Below are 22,579 nucleotides of genomic sequence, written 5' to 3'. Positions count from 1 at the left end.
GGCTTACAGGCCGCTCACAGTGACGTCATGCTGTCACGGTCAATTGACCATATCGAATCTCCCTGGCTCGAAGGCAGCTTGTGTCACGCAGTGCACATTGCATGATTGATATCACAAATGTTTTTCAAATGACGTAATTATATACTAATGCGGGAGAGGGACAAGCTAAAGCTAGCGCTCCTAGCTGTTCATGAACCGTAAGACTGAAAAGCTACATCAACAGTCACATGAAATACATTTGAATCAAACACATATGTAGTCCTATGACCATATATTTGTCGAGCCCTGAATATCAAACCTAAAGGAATGTCAAACAAAGTACGCACTTTATTTTTGCCGTTTTTGAAACATTGAAATCAGTAGATGAGACCACATGAACGCGACAACGCGACGCAACACTCAAACTGTTTCGCATGACCAGACACAAACAAGAGGCTCTTTTAAAGATATCTGTATTGTGGGATTCAAATCATATTTCAGCACAGAGGAGTAACAGTACGAGACAAAATTGTCACCGAACACAAAAGTACAAAATAGAATCAATAAATAAATCAAATATATACCATATAAATGTAATAGCTATGTGTTGGCTATGTTTATTATTTCGTTTTCAGTCTTTTTTGAATCTGTAGCTTGGTATTACATCCTTTTCTCTGAAACATTTAGAACGCTGGGAGGAGTCAATACCGAAAATACAGTAATAGGTTTTATAATTAGATGAACTCATCAACTATGTACACATAAGTTTGTTGCCATGCTAAGTTCGAACAACTAACATGTCTTTATCCACAGCATACAGTTAGAGCATTAAAGCGGGTTCTGGACGTAAACATTTTGTGCTGAGAATAAAATACACTGCAACTACGCATGGTATTTCTTAACATGACTCTCAAAAAATGTACACAATGAACAAAAAGACCATACATGGAACACTCCGCCTCCAATGAGGGAAAATAAGAGTTTGCTTTGAAATAAATACAGAAAAGTCTCAATTATTTCAAGATGTCACTTAATAGCCGTCACCCTTCTGCCAAATCTCTCCTCTTCTCTTGATCATCCTCTCATTCTCTCTTCGCACGCTCTTCCTCTCTCCGTCAGAGTCGTCGTCTTGGCGTCTTCCATTGCCCCCATCGCTGGGCCGTCACCACTATTATCAACATCCATCTCATTCCTCATTCTCCGGCTCTTTCGCGTCCTCCGTCTGTCAGTCGGTGGGTGTCGGTCTCCCCTCGTTGGTTTGTTCTCCCCAGACGTACATGGCGTGTGAGCAAAAGGAACGAGTGTTTCTATGAGTTCTATGATGTCACAGTGGGGTCAAAAGGGGGGAGCTGATTAGCTGATCTGTCAGCGGCACACTACGTTGCGGTACGAGGGAAGCAGCAGAAGACAGAGAGAGACAGGGACAGAGGGCATATGTGTACTTTACTACAACCATAGACATGTGTAGGGTCATTAATATGGTGTAGTGTGACTGTGTGCTGGGGTGGAGGTTTGTGGAGCAGCAGCTAGCAGCTTTGTGTTGTTTAGGTTCCAAGGGATGGGGAGGGGGGGGGGGGGGGGGGGCTCAGTCCTCTACTGGCTGGAGCTCATGGAGGCCAGGTGGTCACTATGCTGGTTCTGGGCCTGGAACCGGAGCCGCTGCTTGTTGGACTTCTTTGGTTCTTTGGGTCGCTGCTTCCCTGATCCTCCTGAAGCAGAAAGACAAGAAGCAAGAGAGAGCCTATTAGAAGAGCAGTGCATCAATGTAAACAAGGAACACAGTAAAAACCTTTATTCCATCCCTTTGGTGTCTCTCTATAACCAGCTAATGTATATACATGTTGGCAGCAAAATTTTCCTTTATTCAGCCCCATCACCTCTCTCTCTCTCTGGGGAAATTGCATAACACTCTGTCAGAACTGGAAAGGTCCTCGTTCATAAACCCAGGGTTAATGTATCTTAATGTATCCCAGGTGTCATTGGTGTGGGCAAAGCATGTTGGGAATCTGTGCTAATGGAACCGTGTGCGGCAGTACCTCGGTACCCATGGTTCCCTATGACAGAGGCTACTGAACCAAAAGGCAACAGTTTGGCTGCCAAAAGACACAAATAATTTAACGAGGTGTGTGTATGAGAGAGAGAGAGAGAGAGAGAGAGAGAGAGAGAGAGAGAGAGAGAGAGAGAGAGAGAGAGAGAGAGAGAGAGAGAGAGAGAGAGAGAGAGAGAGAGAGAGAGAGAGGAGAGAGAGAGAGAGAGAAATAAAGAGAGGGAGAAGTGATGAGGCTGAATGAAGGTTGGCTTCGGGTGGTGGTGGTGGGGGCACAATCCTGCTGCCAACCCCTCTGCCCAGTGGCATAGCTCTGCTGGTTTTGAGTGGGTCAGTGATCTGAAGAAAAATAAAATCTGATGGGGGAAAAACTAGAGTCAGGCTTGGATGATGAGATGCTATCTGGATCCTGATTTGGCACAGCAAGAAACAAGGCATGCTATGGTTCGCCGAGGGGGGAAAACACTGAAAAATGCTACATAAATGGGTGTCTCAACGGTAGGTTTACAAAACCTGGCTCCGTGTCCTATTATTGCACTTGTTCATGCCATTTCACTAAGGAAAATAAGGCTAAAGTGTGTAATATGTGGCAGAATTACCTCTAATTACCTTCTCATATGGCCTGGCCAAACGCCAGCCATTTAAAGCCGCCCAAAAAAAGTCTGGTTCAATTGAACATCTCAGCACCACACTGTAAAATATATTTTTTAATATTTCCAAGAAATGGGGACATATAAAATGTTCTGTTTTCGCTCTTTTAAACGATAGTCATGTTACAGTTGCACAAATATCAACCAATTTCACTTCCACATTTCAGAGCCATTTCCTGCAATCAATTCAATCTAGCTAGCTATTTGTGGTCACCATCGGCCATTCCGAGGGCGAAAAATGACGTTGCCGACACGCAATATCTTATTTTAAAAAATCCCCTCTTCAGACCATAAAAGGATTTAAAATCACATCTCATGGGGAAAACATACATCTTGCTCTAAATTTTCCGTGACCTCCAATTGAAAAACATTAACAGCAAAGTTGCTATGCTCGTTTAGCAAATGTCGCTTCCGATTCTTTGGGTGAGTTACAGTATGGTTACGACTGTTAGTGCACACGCATAACGCTCAAGTCAATCCGGACCATACGTTTCCTTTCCTAATTGCCATTTAAAAAGAGGTCCTTTTCAATTGAGACAGTGTTGCTCTGCGCTTCATAAACACAGCATTCAATACAATCGACTCAAGACGAATTACATTTGATGGCAATAAAGCAAACATTGCTGTATTGAAAAGGCCTCTGTTCCATTCCATGGAACCATTAGGCTCTCTGCGTGTAGTGCAAATAAATGTGTGAGAGCTCACTTAAAGACCGACAGTATTCCTGGATAGTCACGAACACAGAACGGATATAATCCACACGGCTTTAAGATGTTTGTGAACTACATGACACTTGTCTTATACCACGCACACACACGGCTACAGCGGGTTCTTGGAAAAACAAGGGATTGCACATCTCCATGACATTATATAGACCGGGATTCTACGTCACAGTACCGCTCATCTCATAAGACGTAAGTAAATTGTGTGAGTAAACACTTACAAAAGCTTGAGCTGTGCCTCATTTGGTTTGCCCCAGTACAATGTAACCAATGGATTTAAAAAAAGAAGGAAGAGTCCCAAAATACCTAAATAAATCGACCACCCCTCAAAGTATTACCGTGACATATTATGTATTTGTCCCAGGTCTGAGGTCTGTCTGCCTCACGTCATATCTAATCTCATTTATTCCAGGACAATGTGAACTGTAAAAACCAAAACGTCCCGGAATGTCACCAGAACTGTCCAAGTGAGCTGATGAACATTTCTGTCTCTGTTTGACCTGTGTCCATGAAAGCATGGACTACGCTGAGTTCTATTTCATAATCAGAGTTCTCTAGGCTGACAGCTAGAGGGCAACCAATACCAAGAGAACATAGATCTTCCCCCCTCTGCATCTGATATAAGGCTTATGAGATGGCACATCATATCAGGGTCTGTCTCTTTCACATGTAGCATTTACCAGGATATAACACTGGGTGAATACACAACGCTTTTATGATGGTATATTTACAACCAATGGAAACACTTAAGATGATTATGCAAGCCAGAGTTCTTAGAATTATTTATTTTTTATTTACCAGGAAATAAATGATTAAGAAGTGAACTCAATTACTTTCCAAACAAGGAACAAATTCATAAATCTTAGAGCGAGTACAGATCATTTGTCTTGGAAGGAACAGAAATCTTCAAATAATTTGAGCTATTTTTGTTTTACCCCACACTGACCCAGAATTTAAACTTACTGCCAGAATTGAAGAATGGCTTTCATTTCAGAAAATACTTTTACTATTTTTTCCCCATTTTCTTTTCAGTTTTGGCCACATTTCGCATCACTTCTGCAATCCTTAATTGTATAATGTTTTTTTTTTAGATAAAATCTGCCATCTAAAAGCTTTGTATGTGGACGGGTTCATAGAGTAAATTTAATAAACAAAACATTATAAGCAATACAAAATGTTTTGTAGTTTTGAATCAAAAGCAGAAGCTTGTTGTGGTGGCAGAGGATGACCCCACCATTATCACTGTGTGTGTATTATAGACATAGTGTGTGTGTGTACATTAGTATTTGTGCCTGTGTGTAAGTAAGCCTTGGTCTCACTGCATGAGCCAGGTCTGGTTCTGGTAAAGTTCTTGCTACCGGAAGAAAGCTCTGGAGTGCCCTCCAAGCCTGCATTGTATCTGTGTGTTTGTTTAAGACTAGGCTATGTACATGTGTGCCTGGGTGTGTACGCTCTTCCATATCAGCGCAAAGTCTTTGACAAATGTGTCGTGGACCCTCTAATGTCATATACAATCTTATCAGCTGCCAAAGCACCTGGGAGAGGCAGATTAGACTTCCCTACATGCACTGGGGTGGGAGTTCCACCCTGACATTCCAGGACAAGTCCGGTTGAGATCCATCACTTACAATTTCTCTTTCACATCTCTCTTTCATTCTCTCTCTCTCTCTCTCTCTCTCATTCACATCTCTCTCTTTCTATCTCTGATGGTGGTTGAGACATAGCCAGATACCCAACAGGAAAGCAGTTATGTAGGCCTGTTGTATAGTAACAATAACACTATGCTCTCCCTCAGGAGATATGCCCATGGGACTCTGAGTTGCGGTCCATTCAACTTGTCTAATTGAATAGCATTTTACACAGGGGAGAAGGACGGAGCCAAAACTCCCTTCACCGATCTCCAAATCCAATATTTTTGTTTTTGAGAACCGAATAAACCAGAGAAAATGTATTCCTTACGATGAGTGAGTGTTTGAATTATGTAATAAATAACGTTCTGTTTTTCCATCATTAGGTTAATGTTCTGTTCTTCACGCTGCCAAGAATGGGCTCAGTTCAATGAGGACATTGACAAAAACAGACCTCGATCGAGAGAGAAAAGAAAAGGGATGATTATTTTGAAATATAGACCTGGTGGCTGCCACTGTGGGAGTGTGTACCTGCATGCAAATCTGTAATCGCTGAGGCCATGACCACTGTGTGTGTGTGTGTGTGTGTGTGTGTGTGTGTGTGTGTGTGTGTGTGTGTGTGTGTGTGTGTGTGTGTGTGTGTGTGTGTGTGTGTGTGTGTGTGTGTGTGTGTGTGTGTGTGTGTGTGTGTGTGTGTGTGTGTGTGTGTGTGTCTGTGTGTGTGTGTCTGTGTGTGTGTGTGTGTACTGACTGTCTGGCAGCACGGCCAAGTGACTTCATCCTCCCAGAGCTCGGGCTCCAGCAGGCAGTGCACCAATCGAAGGCCTAATCTTATCTGCTCCGCTTGTGGTTGGAGGAAATCGATGGCACCAACCTCGAGAAGGCATTAAGACGAACGGTAAATGTGTTCCTCTTCTTGAAGTGAACCCTCTCCGCTCCTTTTGTTACCTCATCCCGCCAGTAAACGCAGGCCATCATCCCGAGACCATCAATTAATATGTTTCTTAGGAGAAGGGGGTTGAGGATCAAAACAATTCCGAAGAAGATTCTGGTGGATTTAGTACGGAAAAGCTGGAACTTTGCTTCATATACATGCCAAATCGAACGCCATTATTTGTGAGGGAAGGAGGGGTCTACTGGCGCCAGCGAGATTTGATTTCAGTGGCAGAAATTGGATTAGCAGCCATTAAAGGCCTCCTCACACATACGTTCCCCTTCACGGCATTATAAATGTATCTGTAGCCAACTCCTCTCACTCACACTGACGAGCTCTTCTGTCCGGAAGAAGATACACTCCATGGACAGTGTGTGTATGTGGGTATGTAAAATGGTTAAGGACATGTGGTGAGCCAAGGTCTGCAGATGTTCACATGAAAAGATATGATCTAAAAGTGACAGGGAGTTTAGAGAGAGTGAGTAATAGAGAAGAGGAGGAGGAGGATAATGAAGAAAAGGAAGAAATGTAGCAGGGGCTTTTGAGTGACAGTGTATGAGAGAGAGAGTGGTAGGAAAGAGGGCGAGAGAGGGGCGAGAGGGAGAGAGACAAAGACGGAGGGACATTTGGAAAAAACGGGGAAACAGTTGGGAATTGGGAAAGATAGATGTGCCCGGCGAAAAAGAGAAAGAAGAAACACCCTCTTTCTCCAGAGGACAATCTTTTATGAGAACAAGTCCATCTTGCCAACCGGATGACAAGAGCCTATCTGCACAGCGTCATTTAGCCTAACAAGATTACTCTGAATCGTACTTTCTCTTCTCTCTCTCTTCTTTCTCATTCTCATTCTCTTTCCCCCAGTGCTCTGCTTACAATCACCCATCCTGCTTAGCAGGGATGATTGAAAACATCTGCATTCCGATTTAAAAAGCTAATGTTGGGATTAGGTGGGTCATTATTTTCTCATCTATGCGACAGAGGCTCTGTCGGGAGATTAAGCAGCAGGTTAGTCCACCGGTCCCGCCTTTTGAAGCTCCATTTCGCTGACAATAAGTCCAATCGAAAACCCAACTTGGAGATTAGCGTCTTGAGCAAGGAGAAGCCCCGGCAAATAATGCATGACTGACACCGTGATTAATCTGCCCGGTGGGTAATATGGAGTTGGATTCTTTTTCCTCCGCCGAGCTGCTGAATGACTGTGACAAAGACAACGGAATGTTAACCCAGGATCGCTATACAGGAAGGGTCCGGTATCCAGGGCTGGTCCAGTGTTGAGGGAAGGGTCCGGTATCCAGGAATGGTCCAGTGTTGAGGGAAGGGTCCGGTATCCAGGAATGGTCCAGTGTTGAGGGAAGGGCACTGTCTGACGATGAAACCATTCAGCGAACTTTCAGTCAACGCTCAGTCAGTTTCTGATCTGTCAACACTGAGTATGCATACTGAGACTTTGCAAATGAGAGGGCTACCGGTAAATATTTGGTCAATATGTGGCTAACCGCCACCACCACATCGCTAACAACCTTAACATAGGCAAGCCAGTAGACCCGGCCCCAACTTTGGAAATCAAAACAAACCTCTGCAGAGTCACTCGCAACTCTGCTCCCCTGAATGGTACCCCACTCCGGGTTAAATTGGCACTTGCCCACCAACTCTGGCTCTACTTTACGGATGGTGTCACTACGGCGAAGTCAGAGGGCCACGCAGAGCGCAGGCGTGATGACTAGGCCGCTGTGTCTGGGACACCTGAAACTCAAAAAAAGAGCTGCACAACACCATCTACCGTCTGCTATTACCCCGACTGACTCACACAAACACATCTGGGCCTAAATACATGGAGCTGCTACCTCGCGGAACCATCAGAAAAGGAGGAATAATTAGCTTTAGTTAACTTCAACGAATGGCGTAATGTTGGGTTTCATTTCTGACGAGCAAAATAAAAAGCTTTGTAGTTATGTGTGTGTGTCAGTGGTTGAGCGTGCGTGTGCGCCTGTGTACATGCTTGCTTGCGTACCTGTGTGTGTGTGTGTGTGTGTGTGTGTGTGTGCGTGTATGTGTGTGGCTCTGCTGGTGCGTGTGCTGGTGCGAGCGTGTGTGTGTGTGTGTGTGTGAGTGTTAGCAAGCTGTGGATAGCTGCAGCAAACCAGGGGGTGGTGGAAAAGGAGACCGGGGGTCCAATTAAACATTCAAGTGGGTGGAATATTACACATTTATCATCCTGGCTGGAATAATAGGGCAGATGTCAATTTACGTTCCACTTCAGTCACATAGCAGAGGAGAGGGTGGGGCTCTCATTCTCATGCTTCCATTGTAGGGAGTCTTCCATCATCAGATCAAATCATTTGATCTCACTCATTCATTTCATTGAATCAATTTTATGTCAATATTTCCTGCATTCCTTAGAAATGTGCTTGGGGGGGGGGTAGAAACAGAATCATTGATCTTCATTCCATCGCACAGATTACATATCAATTGATAGGTGCCGGGTAATTCCCTCGTGAAATGAACCATTTTAAACAGGGATACATGGTGCTGACTTGGTCGCATTCTTGACTCTCCCTTTGTTTGGAGTCGATTGCCTCTGCGACTCATTATCTTACGCCATGCAATTAAGCAGTAAAAGCCAATAAAAACAGGACTTGGCAGTGCACTTTTACACACTCTGCCTTTGCCTTTTAAAACCAGCCTTGGCACCTTTTAACTGAGGAGAGTGAAGAACTCCCACTCCAGAGCACCCCAATTCTGTCCCTTCGTAAAACCCCACCTACCCAGTCTAACTGTACACTTTCAAAAGCTCGCTAGCACCGAGAGACAAAACACACGTAGTCCTGCCATGGAGGCGACCTCCTCACACTAAGGATTAAACAAAACTACTGGATGGAACCTTTGTTTTTCATTTCAGGATGGTGAAGATGCATTTCCTGTTGGGGTGTGTTGAGTGGGCCTCGGTCGGGGGTCGGGGGCCCAAGGTGGGGAGCAGAGCAGGTAGGGGGCAGGCAATACATGTTCTGGGTGGAGGGAGGTTCTCTGGATCTCTGGAGCCTTTTGTGGGGCCACAAGGAGGAGGGTTCTTCTGCTAATGCTCACGGTGCCGTCTGGAAGAACCTTCCTAACACGTGCACACACATAAATTGTGTAATATATACTGTACTCACACTATCATGAGCCCCGCTGAGTATGTATGCATTAGGGTGCACACACACACACACACACACACACACACACACACACACACACACACACACACACACACACACACACACACACACACACACACACACACACACACACACACACACACACACACATGCACGCACGCACCCACACACGATGGAGTGTATCCTCTTCCAGACAGAGGGGCTCACATACACTGAAATAACAAGGCTGTGTCAACAGTGCATCATACATCCATAAAGAACATCATGTCTGCATTGTGAGGACGCCAAGGGGGCATAACGGGCGACCCAGAGTCTGCCACACACAGCCTGTCTGTCTGCTGTCTGGGGCATGTGTGTGTGCTCTCCTCTCCCTGGCTCCCTGGCCTACAACAGCCCCTCTGGTCCCCCCCCCCACCTACATGCATACACACACACCACAACTTCCCCCTGGGGCCTTGGGGGGGGGGGGGGTCTAAGAGGAAATTGTCCAGCATGATTCACTGCTTTATACCTAATTTCTCCACCATGTCCCTTCATCCCCTTCTCCTCTGGGAAAACAGAGGGGAGGAAATCCCCCCTCCCCTCAGTGTCTGGACACAGAGCACAACTGTCCCGTAAAGAGGAACTAGGCCCTAACGAAGGAGCCATGCTAAGTCAGACGGGCTTAGATGCTAAACCAGAGAGAGGGGCTGTGGGGATCACAGCACAATCCCCGTGCTATAGCGAATGACAAGGGACTCCAGGATATAACTTTGTTTTTGTGTTTTGCATAAGTCTGGACGGTTTTCACCCCATTTCCTTCGACGATGCACTTACAAAGACTGAAAACACTGCAAACCATTTTGTAAAATGTTGTATTTTCGACTAGACAGAGTCTAATTTGAGCCGAGAAGTCAGTCTGTTTGATGTCCTAGCGGAGCTCCTGTTGTGTGTGTATGTTTTCATTCGAGACCCAGAGCAGTCAGTTCTCAGTAGTCCCTGATCCTCACTAAGGCCTGAGCTCCATCAGAAGCCTGTCAAGCGCCAGTCAAGCAGACAGCTGACTGAAGCGGACAGATCTTACAGATCCTGTATCATCCAGCTATAGGCTGCTGTTGTAGTCTCTTCTCCTCTCCTACCCAGGCACCAGCCATCTCCCTGTCTGTCAATAATACTCCCAATACCCCTGCACTCACTCAAACACAGGGAAAACATAGGGAAAACATTTGGTGGGTTGGTTCTTTGGCCTCCTTCGATTACAGCGAAATGTCCATTTCGATGTCCGTTTCAGGGTCTCACCTCGAATAAGAGAGAGAGAGTTGTGTATTTCAGGCACCAACATCCTTCCAAAGAGGTATGACGGTAGGGAGATTTGTATGATGCTCATAGAGTGACTCGTGATCCCATTCAACCGCAATACCCAGCCTCAAGGCCTATTGGGGTGGGGTTATGATCCCAAAGCCTGCCACCAACGAAGCAAACTAGGTGCACTTTACAGGGGATTTAAAACATTGACGATAGGCACCTGGGATTGGTCAAACTCCCTTTTGAGTAATTCACATAGAAGTCTGAGAGGTTGGATGAGCCATGGAAGAATCTATGGTTTCTCAAGTTCTTCCCTTTTCTATATCCACAATCACATTTCAAATCTAATTAAATGTTATTTGTCACATGCACCGAGTACAACAGGTGTAGTAGACTTTACCGTGAAATGCTTACATACAAGCCCTTAACCAGCAATCCAGTTTTAAGAAAAATAAGAGTTCAGAAAATATTGACTAAATAAACTAAAGTAAAAAAAGTAACTCAATGAAATAACAATAACGAGGCTATATACAGGGGGTACTGGTAAAAAAATAAACATTGGTCAAAAGACACGGTGGCAGAAACATTATGTACAAAATAACACACAAAATAGCACAATTGGTTAGGAGCCTGTAAATGACAGCCATCCCCTCACCTCAGACGTGTAATAAAACACGTATTACAGTTACAGACAGCCCAAACGGTTACCGTCTCCTCAGAGCCCATGGACTATTGCTTTGGTGTGTTGAGTTGAGTACAACCTTTATGAGCAGGCCTCTACTTAAGTGCTCTGCTTCTCCTTCCCTGTATTTGTCTGTATTCACAAACACTGACACACACACGCACGCACTCACGAAAAACACAAAAGCGAACGAACGAACAAACACACACACACACACACAGCTGGCAGGCCTGTACTTGTTGCTTTGTTGTGTCTGTGTGTCTGTTCCCTGGGTCCAAGCTCCTGGACATGAGTGGGTCAAAAGCCGCAGCCTCTCTCTGTGAATCATCAGGCTCTAATTAAAAGCTGTGATGTCTCTATAAAGACCAGGCCTGCCAGAGATGGATGGAGAGAAGGAGAGGGGGAAGAGAGAAAGGGGGAGTAAGAGAAAGAGAGAGGGGAGAGAGTGGGAGGGGGGGTAGAGGGGCTTCTGGTGGCTGAGCCGGTGCAACTGTGCACCAGATGTTCCTAGCCGGCAACCTTCCATTCTCCTTACAGCCAGCACACTCAAGGGGGCGGACGCGGGCACGCCGATATTCCCCTCGAAAATGTGCACCACTACCACCACGCTAAAATGTTCTCCTGTGTTGTGTGCACTGCACATTCTCTGTCAGTCCGATTGTCATTGTCATATGGTGCTTGCATGTTTGAGTAAGAGAGAGAAAGAAAGAGAGTAAGAGAGAGAAAGAAAGAGAGAAAGAGAGAGAAGACAAGGGTAGAGTTGAGGAGATAAACATAAGCTACACTACAGTGGGGCAAAAAAGTATTTAGTCAGCCACCAATTGGGCAAGTTCTCCCACATAAAAAATATGAGAGAGGCCTGTAATTTTCATCATAGGTACAGACAAAATGAGAAAAAAAATCCAGAAAATCACATTGTAGGATTTTTTATGAATTTATTTGGAAATTATGGTGGTAAATAAGTATTTGGTCACCTACAAACAAGCAAGATTTCTGGCTCTCACAGACCTGTAACGTCTTCTTTAAGAGGCTCCTCTGTCCTCCACTCGTTACCTGTATTAATGGCACCTGTTTGAACTTGTTATCAGTATAAAAGACACCTGTACACAACCTCAAACAGTCACACTCCAAACTCCACTATGGCCAAGAACAAAGAGCTGTCAAAAGACACCAGAAAAAAAATTGTAGACCTGCACCCGGCTGGGAAGACTGAATCTGCAATAGGTAAGCAGCTTGGTTTGAAGAAATCAACTGTGGGAGCAATTATTAGGAAATGGAAGACATACAAGACCACTGATAATCTCACTCGATCTGGGGCTCCACGCAAGATCTCACCCCGTGGGGTCAAAATGATCACAAGAAAAAATCCCAGAACCACATGGGGGGACCTAGTGAATGACCTGCAGAGAGCTGAGACCAAAGTAACAAAGCCTCCCATCGTTAACACACTACGCCGCCAGGGACTCAAATCCTGCAGTGCCAGACGTGTCCTTCCATCAGCAAGGGCATTGAAGATGAAACGTGGCTGGGTGTTTCAGCATGACAATGATCCCAAACACACCACCCGGGCAACAAAAGAGTGGCTTCGTAAGAAGCATTTCAAGGTCCTGGAGTGGCCTAGCCAGTCTCCAGATCTCAACTCCATAGAAAATCTTTGGAGGGAGTTGAAAGTCCGTGTTGCCCAGCAACAGCCCCAAAACGTCACTGCTCTAGAGGAGATCTGCATGGAGGAATGGGCCAAAATACGAGCAACAGTGTGTGAAAGCCTTGTGAAGACTTACAGAAATAGTTTGACCTCTGTCATTGCCAACAAAGGGTATATAACAAAGTATTGAGATAAACTTTTGTTATTGACCAAATACTTATTTTCCACCATAATTTGCAAATAAATTAATAGAAAATCCTACAATGTGATTTTCTGGATTTTTTTCTTCTCATTTTGTCTGTCATAGTTGAAGTGTACCTATGATGAAAATTATAGGCCTCTCATCTTTTTAAGTGGGAGAACTTGCACAATTGGTGGCTGAGTAAATATTTTTTTGCCCCACTGTATGTCCTTTTCTGTACGTAGGCAAGTGTGTGTGTGCGTGTGTGTGTCTATGTGTGTTTGTTAATACGTGTGTGTGTGTGTGTGTGTGTGTGTGTGTGTGTGTGTGTGTGTGTGTGTGTGTGTGTGTGTGTGTGTGTGTGTGTGTGTGTGTGTGTGTGTGTGTGTGTGTGTGTGTGTGTGTGTGTGTGTGTGTGTTGGTATGCTATGTGTGGTCTGTATGTGGCAATTAAAGCATGTGCGGGCCACAGTCAGAGAGCCAGAGGTCTGGCAGGCAGAGATGCAACCCGGGCAGGGGCCACGCTGGGGCCTTTAGGGCCCTCACAGGGGCAACATTTGAACTCATCAACTCAATGAGAGTCTGTTGAAGCACCGAAGACTGCCTCAGATCTCAGCTCTAGATACAGAAACCACTGACAAACCACCAAATGCCCTAAAACCTCCAATGAACCCTCAGCAGAGAACCTGGCTTTACAGCCCTAACGATGTCATGGACAATATCACACTGTGACAGTACATTTCTCCCACTTGTGAAGCATGTTGATGGGCACTTGAAACGTTTTCCTTCTGCTCTGCTCCCCCTCCAGTGTGCTGCCACTTTGTTTGTTTGTGTACGTCTGTTTTTGATGGGGCTGTCGCTGTTTGGGCATATGCCGCCTAATTTCCTCCCAGCCAGAACCTCAGACAGGGAGGCTTTCCTGAACAGTGTTCCAATGCTCTATGCACACTGTCATGGACAGACACACATACTTGCTTACATACACACTGTCACAAACGGACAAACAATCAGACACTTGGTTGGGCTACTTCGTGACATACAAATCTTGATTAAACCCACGAATAGTCCGTTGTGCCATGGATGTTTCATCATATAACGTATCAGATTTCATCTTAACACGAACCCTAAATGTTATCGACCTTATGGCAGAAAATCAAGCAATAATTCATATGATGGAGAAAAAAAAATGCCTGGGATTTCCATGTTGTACTGTGACTACATGCGCCTAGAGAGGCTGTTCGGTAAAACTGCTAGTTTGTCGGGCCAGAGAGTGGGAGAAAAAAGCCCCCCTGTTCTTCCTGCTTGGAACCGACCAGATGACAATATTGTGGAGTATGGAGCCCCAGTGAGCACTAATGCACCCCCTCCTCCTCCCTTCTCCTCCACCCCCCTGGTCTTTGAAAGGCCTCCACATGTTTATGGCTCATGCCTGTGGTATGACGATGGATTCTCCATATAAAAGCCAGCAAGGATCATGGGGTGTTTCAAATATTGCTCTCCAAAGACAGTTGCTGACAAAATGACAGTGGACATATTTATTTTGGTCAGGGAGCAGGGCACTTTGTGGGGAGTTAATCAGAGACTCACTCCTCTGAAGCCTCCTTTGAGGAATGCAACCACGGCAGAGAAGGACCGGAGACTACTGGTAATGACTTTATCCTCCTGTGGAAGGTTTAACACTGCGAAAATGCTCGAGAGGCAGAAAAATAAACCCAAAAGTTTGGTTAGGGAACCGTCAGTATAAATCAAGTGTTGATTGGCTGTCCAGACATGCGCTTGGATGATCAATTTCCATCCGGTTAGGAGATGCAAACAATAATATAATAAGTGCTTTTCGGAAAAGGAATGATCTATGGCAGCGACTGGTGGGCACTGAGGATGACTGAAGCAGAACCTCTGTGTTCATTTGTGAGTGCGACCGCAGCGTTGGCTACAACTGCCATTGGCCCAGGGCTGCAGAGGTCCCGGCCAATCCAATGACAGGTTGATGTCTTTCCCTCTGACCCGTGACCCTCTGTCTGAGTCTCAGAAACACGGCAGTAAACGCTCTCTAACCTCTCCATTCTAATATATTTCAAATCTCAAGCTCAGAGGTAAAACTAATGTCGCACAACGTTCAACGACGTCCTCATTATCACCGAGAGCTACCTGTTCCCTGAATATCCTGACTCATCACGTCTTAATGAATCATCTTAATGAATCATTTGAGATACATCGCATGTCCCCAGCTCTGAAGAACAGCGGTGAATTGGTAGAGGTCAGAGGTGGACAGAGCTGCCCTGTGTCCGCGAGGAGAGGGCGAGGCAGGAAGCATCAAGGGCGCGGCACACTCCTGAAGGTCCCACTTCGTAGCTACGGTGGCGGCCGTGCCGAGCGGACTAATTAAATGAAGATTTAGGCCACGGCTCTCGCAGTCACAACAGGATGCCGCGTGGGGGCGCGCATAATCACTCTGACAGGCCAGCAGCCAATTAGAGCTCTCTGTCTGTCCTGGGAAAGCACTTGGCGGCCCACTCCCGCTGGCGGGAAATACATTTATCTGGATTCTCCGGGATATTACCCGGGCCGGAGTTCCCCTGTTAATCATCGGCCCCTTTCCGGATCTGCCACGGAATCATCAGGACTCAGGAATCATCATCTACAAATCATTATTTTTCTTTCCTGAGAGCATTTAAGAGGTTTGGTTGAGTGTGGTGGCAGAGGCAAAGCACTTGCTGTTTGGTTTGGACGAGGCCTGTCCCATGAACTTCTCTGTGGGGGAAAAGGAGCGCACTCCGTAAGAGAGGAGTTAGCTCTCCAGTAAAAGTCTGTCAGCCTGTGTTCCGCAAACTGGCGTGATGATGGCAGCAGGAGAGGGAGCGGAGTATGTCTGACAGGCACACAAACATCCAGAAATTAGTTGGGAGATATTGGTTTTCCAAACCAGCAAATACCTGCCAGAGTCAGATGCGATCAGCGGATAGCCTTTACTAGTACCTACATCTCTTGGCTTTCTGACCTTAAACAGGCAAATTATGTGTGACACAGTACACAGATACGCACACACACTAGAGCTTGTAAGGAAGAACTTGCATGTAAGCGTTTCACTGTATGGCTTACACCTGTTGTATTCTGTCATGTGACAAATAAAAATTTGATTTGATTCACACACACACACACACACACAAACTGAGCGAATCCTAGCTTGAGCTTGTTGGTGTCACGGACGGTGTGTGTTACAGACATGCGGCCGCGCTTCCTCCCAAAACGGATTTGGGGCAGTCACACTTCTCAGTGCATCGTTTTACAGGAGGACCAAACCGACCGCCACACATGGTTCCCAGACGGAGACGGCCAGGAGGTCCACAGAGCTGTGTGTTCCCTACAGAACCACACTGCAGAACCACACTGGGGTAGACAAAATCTATAAGACCCAGACTAAGAGTTAGACGGAACCTGGTCCACAGCCCTGTGTGTTTACTTCACAACCACACCGGGTTAGACAGAACCTGTGGACACACTGAGGTGGCTGCTGAGCACCAAGCTGCTGCCTATCACTCTCTGTCAGCTGACAAAGACCTCACAGGCCTTCTAGCTTTCATCTAGCCATGTTACTTTATATGGACCCTGAAATATTTAAATACTACTAATACTGAAATACTAATACTGTATAACAAGTTAGAAGTTACCAATACTTACAACTTTTTTCATAGGCCGTGATGATTTCTCTACGGGGGTAAAAAAATGTACAGTACACATACAGTATGCATTGCACACTTGTATAGACACGGACACACACACATGGTTTTCCAACAAGAAGCATTTGCTGCCTGGCTAAGGCAAGGCAAGGCAAGTGCTCGGGCCTGTTCTGAAAAGTTTAGCTAAGTGTATGATTGATTGATAGTGCGATGGAGGGCTTGGCCTCAGATGAGCTCTACAGCAGAGAAGGTTTCTCCTCTTACACACAGGGGAGATCATTATCCCCCACCACACTGGCCCACTACTTCTGCTCCTCTCCGCTTCCAGCACAGGTACCTAATCCAATGACCATAGATAATCATTATGGGGTCTCTCTTTCTCTAACAGTCTGCCTTACACTCGCTCCCTCCACCCTGTCGCCATGGTGCCTGGGAGTCTTGCTCATCGCATCTCTCCCGTCTTTGTGTGGCTAGAAATGATCCACTCTGGGCTGACTAATATTTATTTTGCCTATTTCCACAGACAAAACGCAAACAAGAGTTCCACAAATGGCACGCTTGTGACTGACAACTAGTGACTTTGGAGCCGCCTGTGAATCTGAAAGCGGACTTGCCGAGCAGTAGAAAATTAGGCAATGAGTTTCAATGGCGTGTTTGTGTAAGACCTTACTACTCAGTCTAAATCCAAAAACCAGGGATTACAGAAAGATCAAGTGGGCTTTTTAGAGCTTAAACATTTTAAGTTGTTTACACAACATCTAATACTATTAAAATGAAATAACCCATCACTTGGAGGTTAGGAGACAGAGAGACAGAGAGAGAGACACAGAGAAGGGAGAGAGAGAGGGTGAAAGAGAGGTAGAGAGAGGGAGAAATGGTGAAAGAGAGGGAGAGAAATAGTGAAGAGGGAGAGAAATAGAGAGGTAGAGAGAGGGAGAGAAATAGAGAGGTAGAGAGAGAGTAAGAGAGAAAGAGAGAGACAGCGAGAGAGACAGAGAGAGAGACACAGAGAGAGGGGGTGAAAGAGAGGTAGAGAGAGGGAGAGAGAGAAATAGAAAGAGAGAGAGGGTGAAAGAGAGAGAGGTAGAGAGAGAGAGGTAGAGAGAGAGAGGTAGAGAGAGAGAGGTAGAGAGAGAGAGGTAGAGAGAGAGAGGTAGAGAGAGAGTGAAAGAGAGAGAAATAGAGAGAGAGTGGGTGAAAGAGAGGGAGAGAGAGAGACACAGAGAGGGGAGAGAGAGACAGAGAGACAGAGAGAGGGGATAGAGAGAGACACAGAGAGGGGAGAGACAGCGAGAGAGACAGAGAGAGAAACAGAGAAGGGAGAGAGAGAGAGGGTGAAAGAGAGGTAGAGAGAGGGAGAAATGGTGAAAGAGAGGGAGAGAAATAGTGAAAGAGAGGGAGAGAAATAGAGAGGTAGAGAGAGAGGTAGACAGTGAGAGAGACAGAGAGAAAGAGACAGAGACACAGAGAGGGGAGAGACAGTGAGAGAGACAGAGAGAGAGACAGAGAGGGGAGAGAGAGAGAGGGTGAAAGAGAGAGAGTGAGAGGTAGAGAGAGAGAGGTAGAGGGAGAGAGAGGTAGAGAGAGAGAGGTAGAGAGAGAGAGGTAGAGAGAGAGAGAGAGAGAGGAAGAGAGAGAGAAAGAGAGAGACACAGAGAGGGGAGAGACAGTGAGAGAGACAGAGAGAGACACAGAGAGAGACACAGAGAGGGGGGAGAGAGAGAGAGGGTGAAAGAGAGAGCGAGGTAGAGGTAGAGAGAGAGAGGTAGAGGTAGAGAGAGAGAGAGGTAGAGAGAGAGAGAGGTAGAGAGAGAGAGAGAGAGAGAAAGAGAGAGAGAGAAAGAGAGAGAGAGAAAGAGAGAGGAGACACAGAGAGGGGAGACACAGAGAGGGGAGATACAGCGAGAGAGACAGAGAGAGACACAGAGAGGGGAGAGAGAGAGAGAGGTAGAGGTAGAGAGAGAGAGAGGTAGAGAGAGAGAGAGGTAGAGAGAGAGAGAAATAGGAAGAGAGAGAGAGAAATAGGAAGAGAGAGAGAGAAAGAGGAAGAGAGAGAGATAAAGAGGGAGAGTAAGAGAGAAAGAGAGAGAGAGACACAGAGAGGGGAGAGACAGCGAGAGAGAGAGAGGGAGAGAGAGAAAGATATATATATATATAAAGAGAGAGAGGGAGAAAGAGAGGGAGAGAAATAGTGAAAGGGAGGGAGATAAATAGAGAGAGGGAGAGACGTAAAGAGGCCTGTACATGCTTAATGGTAGAATCAGAGGGGACTCTTTAGGTCAGTTTACTTACTGCTCAGCTCTTGGGACAAGTGTAGTCGATTATGCCATTACTGACATTGACCCCTCCTCCATTAGTGCATTCACTGTCAGACCACAGACACCATTGTCAGATCACAGTCAGATCAACGTGTTTCCGAAGAAATTAACCGGCAATATTCATTCAAAAAAACAGCCCAATAAACTTTACAACATAAACCAATCATACAGATGGGCTCCAAACAGTGCAGAGAGATTCATTGAAACATTGAACTCAAATGAAATGGTGAACTCTATTCAGTTTTTCAATAACTCACAGTACCAAAACAATAAAGATGGTGTCAATTCAGCTACCCAAAACATCAACTGCATATTCCAAAAAGCAGCATCGAAAGCTAATTTGAGAAAACCAAAGCAATGCAACATCAGAAGCAAAAATCAAAATGTTTCTGACAAATGGTTTGATAATGAATGTAAAACAATTAGAAAACACCTAAGACAAATGTCAAACAAAAAACATAAACAACCCAGAGCTACGATATGAATACTTTGAAACTCTGAAACACTATAAACAACCCAGAGCTACGATATGAATACTTTGAAACTCTGAAACACTAGAAACAACCCAGAGCTACGATATGAATACTTTGAAACTCTGAAACACTATAAACAACCCAGAGCTACGATATGAATACTTTGAAACTCTGAAACACTAGAAACAAACACTGAAATGCAAGAAATGGAATTATACCAACAAGACAGTTGATGAAATTGAAAACGCAATTGACCGAAATCAGTTCTGGGACATGTGGAACAATTTAAGCACAACAAAGCCACAAGAATTAGCCATACAAGATGTAGGAATTTGGAAAACTTATTTTGATAATCTATACAAAAACATCCCACAAAAAGACTTACAACAGAACCAATTAGAAATTAAAGAAAAATTGAACATCCTTGAATCAGTCATTAAAAACAACCAAAATCCATTAGATGACCCAATAACCCAACAAGAACTAAATGAAAAGCTCAAATCTATTAAATCAAAAAAGGCTTGTGGTCTAGACAACATCAGAAATGAAATGCTGAAAAACAGCACAGCTGAGTTGCAAAATGCTGTGCTTAAATTGTTCAAAATGTTTTTAACTTCTGGCTGCTTCCCTGATGTCTGGAACCAGGGGCTCATCTCCCCTATCCACAAAAGTGGAGACAAATCAGACCCCAATAATTACAGGGGAATTTGCGTCAACAGTAACTTGGGAAAGATTTTCTGTAGCATTTTGAATTCAAGAATTCAAACCTTTCTTCAGGAAGAAAATGTAATAAGTAAATGTCAAATTGGCTTTCTTCCTAACCATCGCACTACTGACCATATATACACCTTACACACACTAATTAATAAACACGTCCACCAAAAAAAAGAGGGCAAAATCTTTGCTTGCTTTATTGACTTTAAAAAAGCATTTGATTCGATTTGGCACGAAGGGCTATTCTACAAAATTCTACAAAGTGGGCTTGGTGGTAAGGTGTATGACTTAATAAAATGTATGTACACAGAAAACAAGTGTGCAATAAAAATCAAAAACAAAAGAACATAATTTTTTCACAATGTCGAGGTGTGAGACAAGGCTGCAATTTGAGTCCAAATCTTTTCAACATTTATATCAATGAATTAGCAGACATGTTGGACCAATCTCCAGCCCCAGGACTCACACTATTTGACACAGAGGTGAAATACCTGCTATATGCTGATGACTTGGTACTTCTATCACCAACCAAAGAAGGGCTTCAACAAAACATTAATATTCTGGAGCAATATTGCCATAATTGGGCCCTGGCAGTAAATTTCCCAAAAACTAAAATCATGATTTTCCCCAAAAAAACCCTGAACAACACCGTAATTGAACACACAAAAAATTACACCTACCTCTGCATCGGGAAACTTTAATATGGCAGTGAATGCACTCAAAGAAAAAGCCCGCAGAGCAATGTATGCAATAAAAATGAAATGATTCAAAATCAACATCCCAATTAAAATTTGGACTAAAATATTTGACAGTGTAATCCTACCAATAGCACTTTATGGAAGTGAGGTTTGGGGACCACTCAATAAACTGGATTTTAAAATGTGGGACAAACATCCAATTGAAGCCCTACATGCATAATTCTGTCGGAAAATCCTACAAGTCCAGAGAACTACACCAACTAATGCATGTAGGGCAGAATTGGGCCGTTTTCCAGTAATACTGAAGATACAGAGAAGATCATTAAAATTTTGGCTACATCTAAATTCAAGTCCAAATTCGAGTCTGCAATTTAAAGCACTTCAAGCCCAAGAGCTGAGCCCAGAAACAAGCCCTCTCAGTCAGCTGGTGTTGGACCTCACCAACCAAGCTAACACCAGTACTGCTTCAAAAGAAAGAATTCCAATAAGCAAAATCATGAACCAATCAAAGGAATCATATTTACAATACTGGAAAAACGAAACAAAATCCCAAAGCCGACTAAATTGCTATCTGACCCTAAACAGAGAATATGAATTGGCTGATTATCTCTACTCTGTCAGAGATACGAAGCAGAGACAGATCCTTACCAAGTACAGGCTGAGTGACCACCGATTGGCAATAGAAACCGGCAGACATAAAAAGACATGGCTACCCAAAGAGGAGCGTGTATGTGGTCACTGCATGCCAGGGGAGGTAGAGACAGAGATGCACTTTCTCCTTTACTGTGATAAATATTCCTCACAAAAGAGATGCATTATTCACAGAAATGACTACATATATTCCAAATTTTTACAAATTGAACCCAGAGGAAAAACTAAGAATACTCATGGGCGAAGGAGCAATGGCTCCTCTTGCAGCCAAATATGTATTTTCCTGCCATAGCCTGAGGGACACTGAATAATAACATCTGCATAGTAAACAGTAACTTACTTATTATTACTATTATTGTTATGACTATAATTATTAATGTTTATCATTCCAAATATGGGTGGTAATGGTAGTCATAACAGTTTAGTGATGGTAGTAGTAGTCGTAGTAATGATGATTGTAGTTGTAGTACTGATATAAAGAAGAAGATGACAGTTATTTAGTTATAAGTTAGTTATAGTTTCATTTTCCATAATTTGATTTTATATTTATTACATTTCTACTATTGACTGTTACCATTTTATTGTTATTATTTTTGTATTACTATTTACTACCATTTTATATTATTATTTGCTATCATATATAATTTTGTTACAATGTATATTGTATACATTGTTGCTTTGGCAATATTGACACAATGTTTTTCATGCCAATAAAGCAGCTTGAATTTGAGTAAGAGAGAGTAAGAGAGAGAGAAAGAGAGAGAGAAAGAGAACGAGAAAGAGAGAGAGAAAGAGAAAGAGAGAGAGAGAAGAGAGAACGAAAGAGAGAGAGAAAGAGAGAGAAAGCAAGAGAGAGAGAGAGAGAAAGAGGGAGAGTAAGAGAGAGAGATGGAAAGAAAGAGAAAGAGAGGTAGAGAGAGGTAGAGAGGTAGAGCAAGAGAGAGAGGTAGAGAGAGGTAGAGAGAGAGAGATGTAGAGAGAGAGATGTAGAGAGGTAGAGAGAGAGAGAGAGAAATATATATATCTATAGAGAGAGAGAGAGTGGGTGAAAGAGAGGGAGAGAAAGAGAGAGAGTAAGAGAGAGAGGTAGAGAGAGAGAGAGAGGTAGAGAGAGAAATATATATATATTTATAGAGAGAGT

General features: G+C 44.2%; 1 protein-coding gene across 1 annotated transcript in view; it reads right to left on the bottom strand.

The window, feature by feature from the left end:
- Positions 1-446: 446 nt before the first annotated feature.
- Positions 447-22,579, bottom strand: part of LOC123997170 (R-spondin-2-like) — a 95,490-nt gene continuing 73,357 nt past the window's right edge. Inside the window, exon 6 of the mRNA XM_046301296.1 lies at positions 447-1,688. Within this exon, the coding sequence (XP_046157252.1) occupies positions 1,573-1,688 (116 nt within the window). The 3' untranslated portion in view covers positions 447-1,572. The remainder of the gene's footprint in view (positions 1,689-22,579) is intronic.

The sequence above is a fragment of the Oncorhynchus gorbuscha genome, linkage group LG15, assembly GCF_021184085.1.
Source record: "Oncorhynchus gorbuscha isolate QuinsamMale2020 ecotype Even-year linkage group LG15, OgorEven_v1.0, whole genome shotgun sequence".
In the NCBI taxonomy this organism is placed as follows: Eukaryota; Metazoa; Chordata; class Actinopteri; order Salmoniformes; family Salmonidae; genus Oncorhynchus; species Oncorhynchus gorbuscha.
Note: the sequence above shows the minus strand (reverse complement) of the source record. Positions and strands in the feature narration are given on the sequence as shown.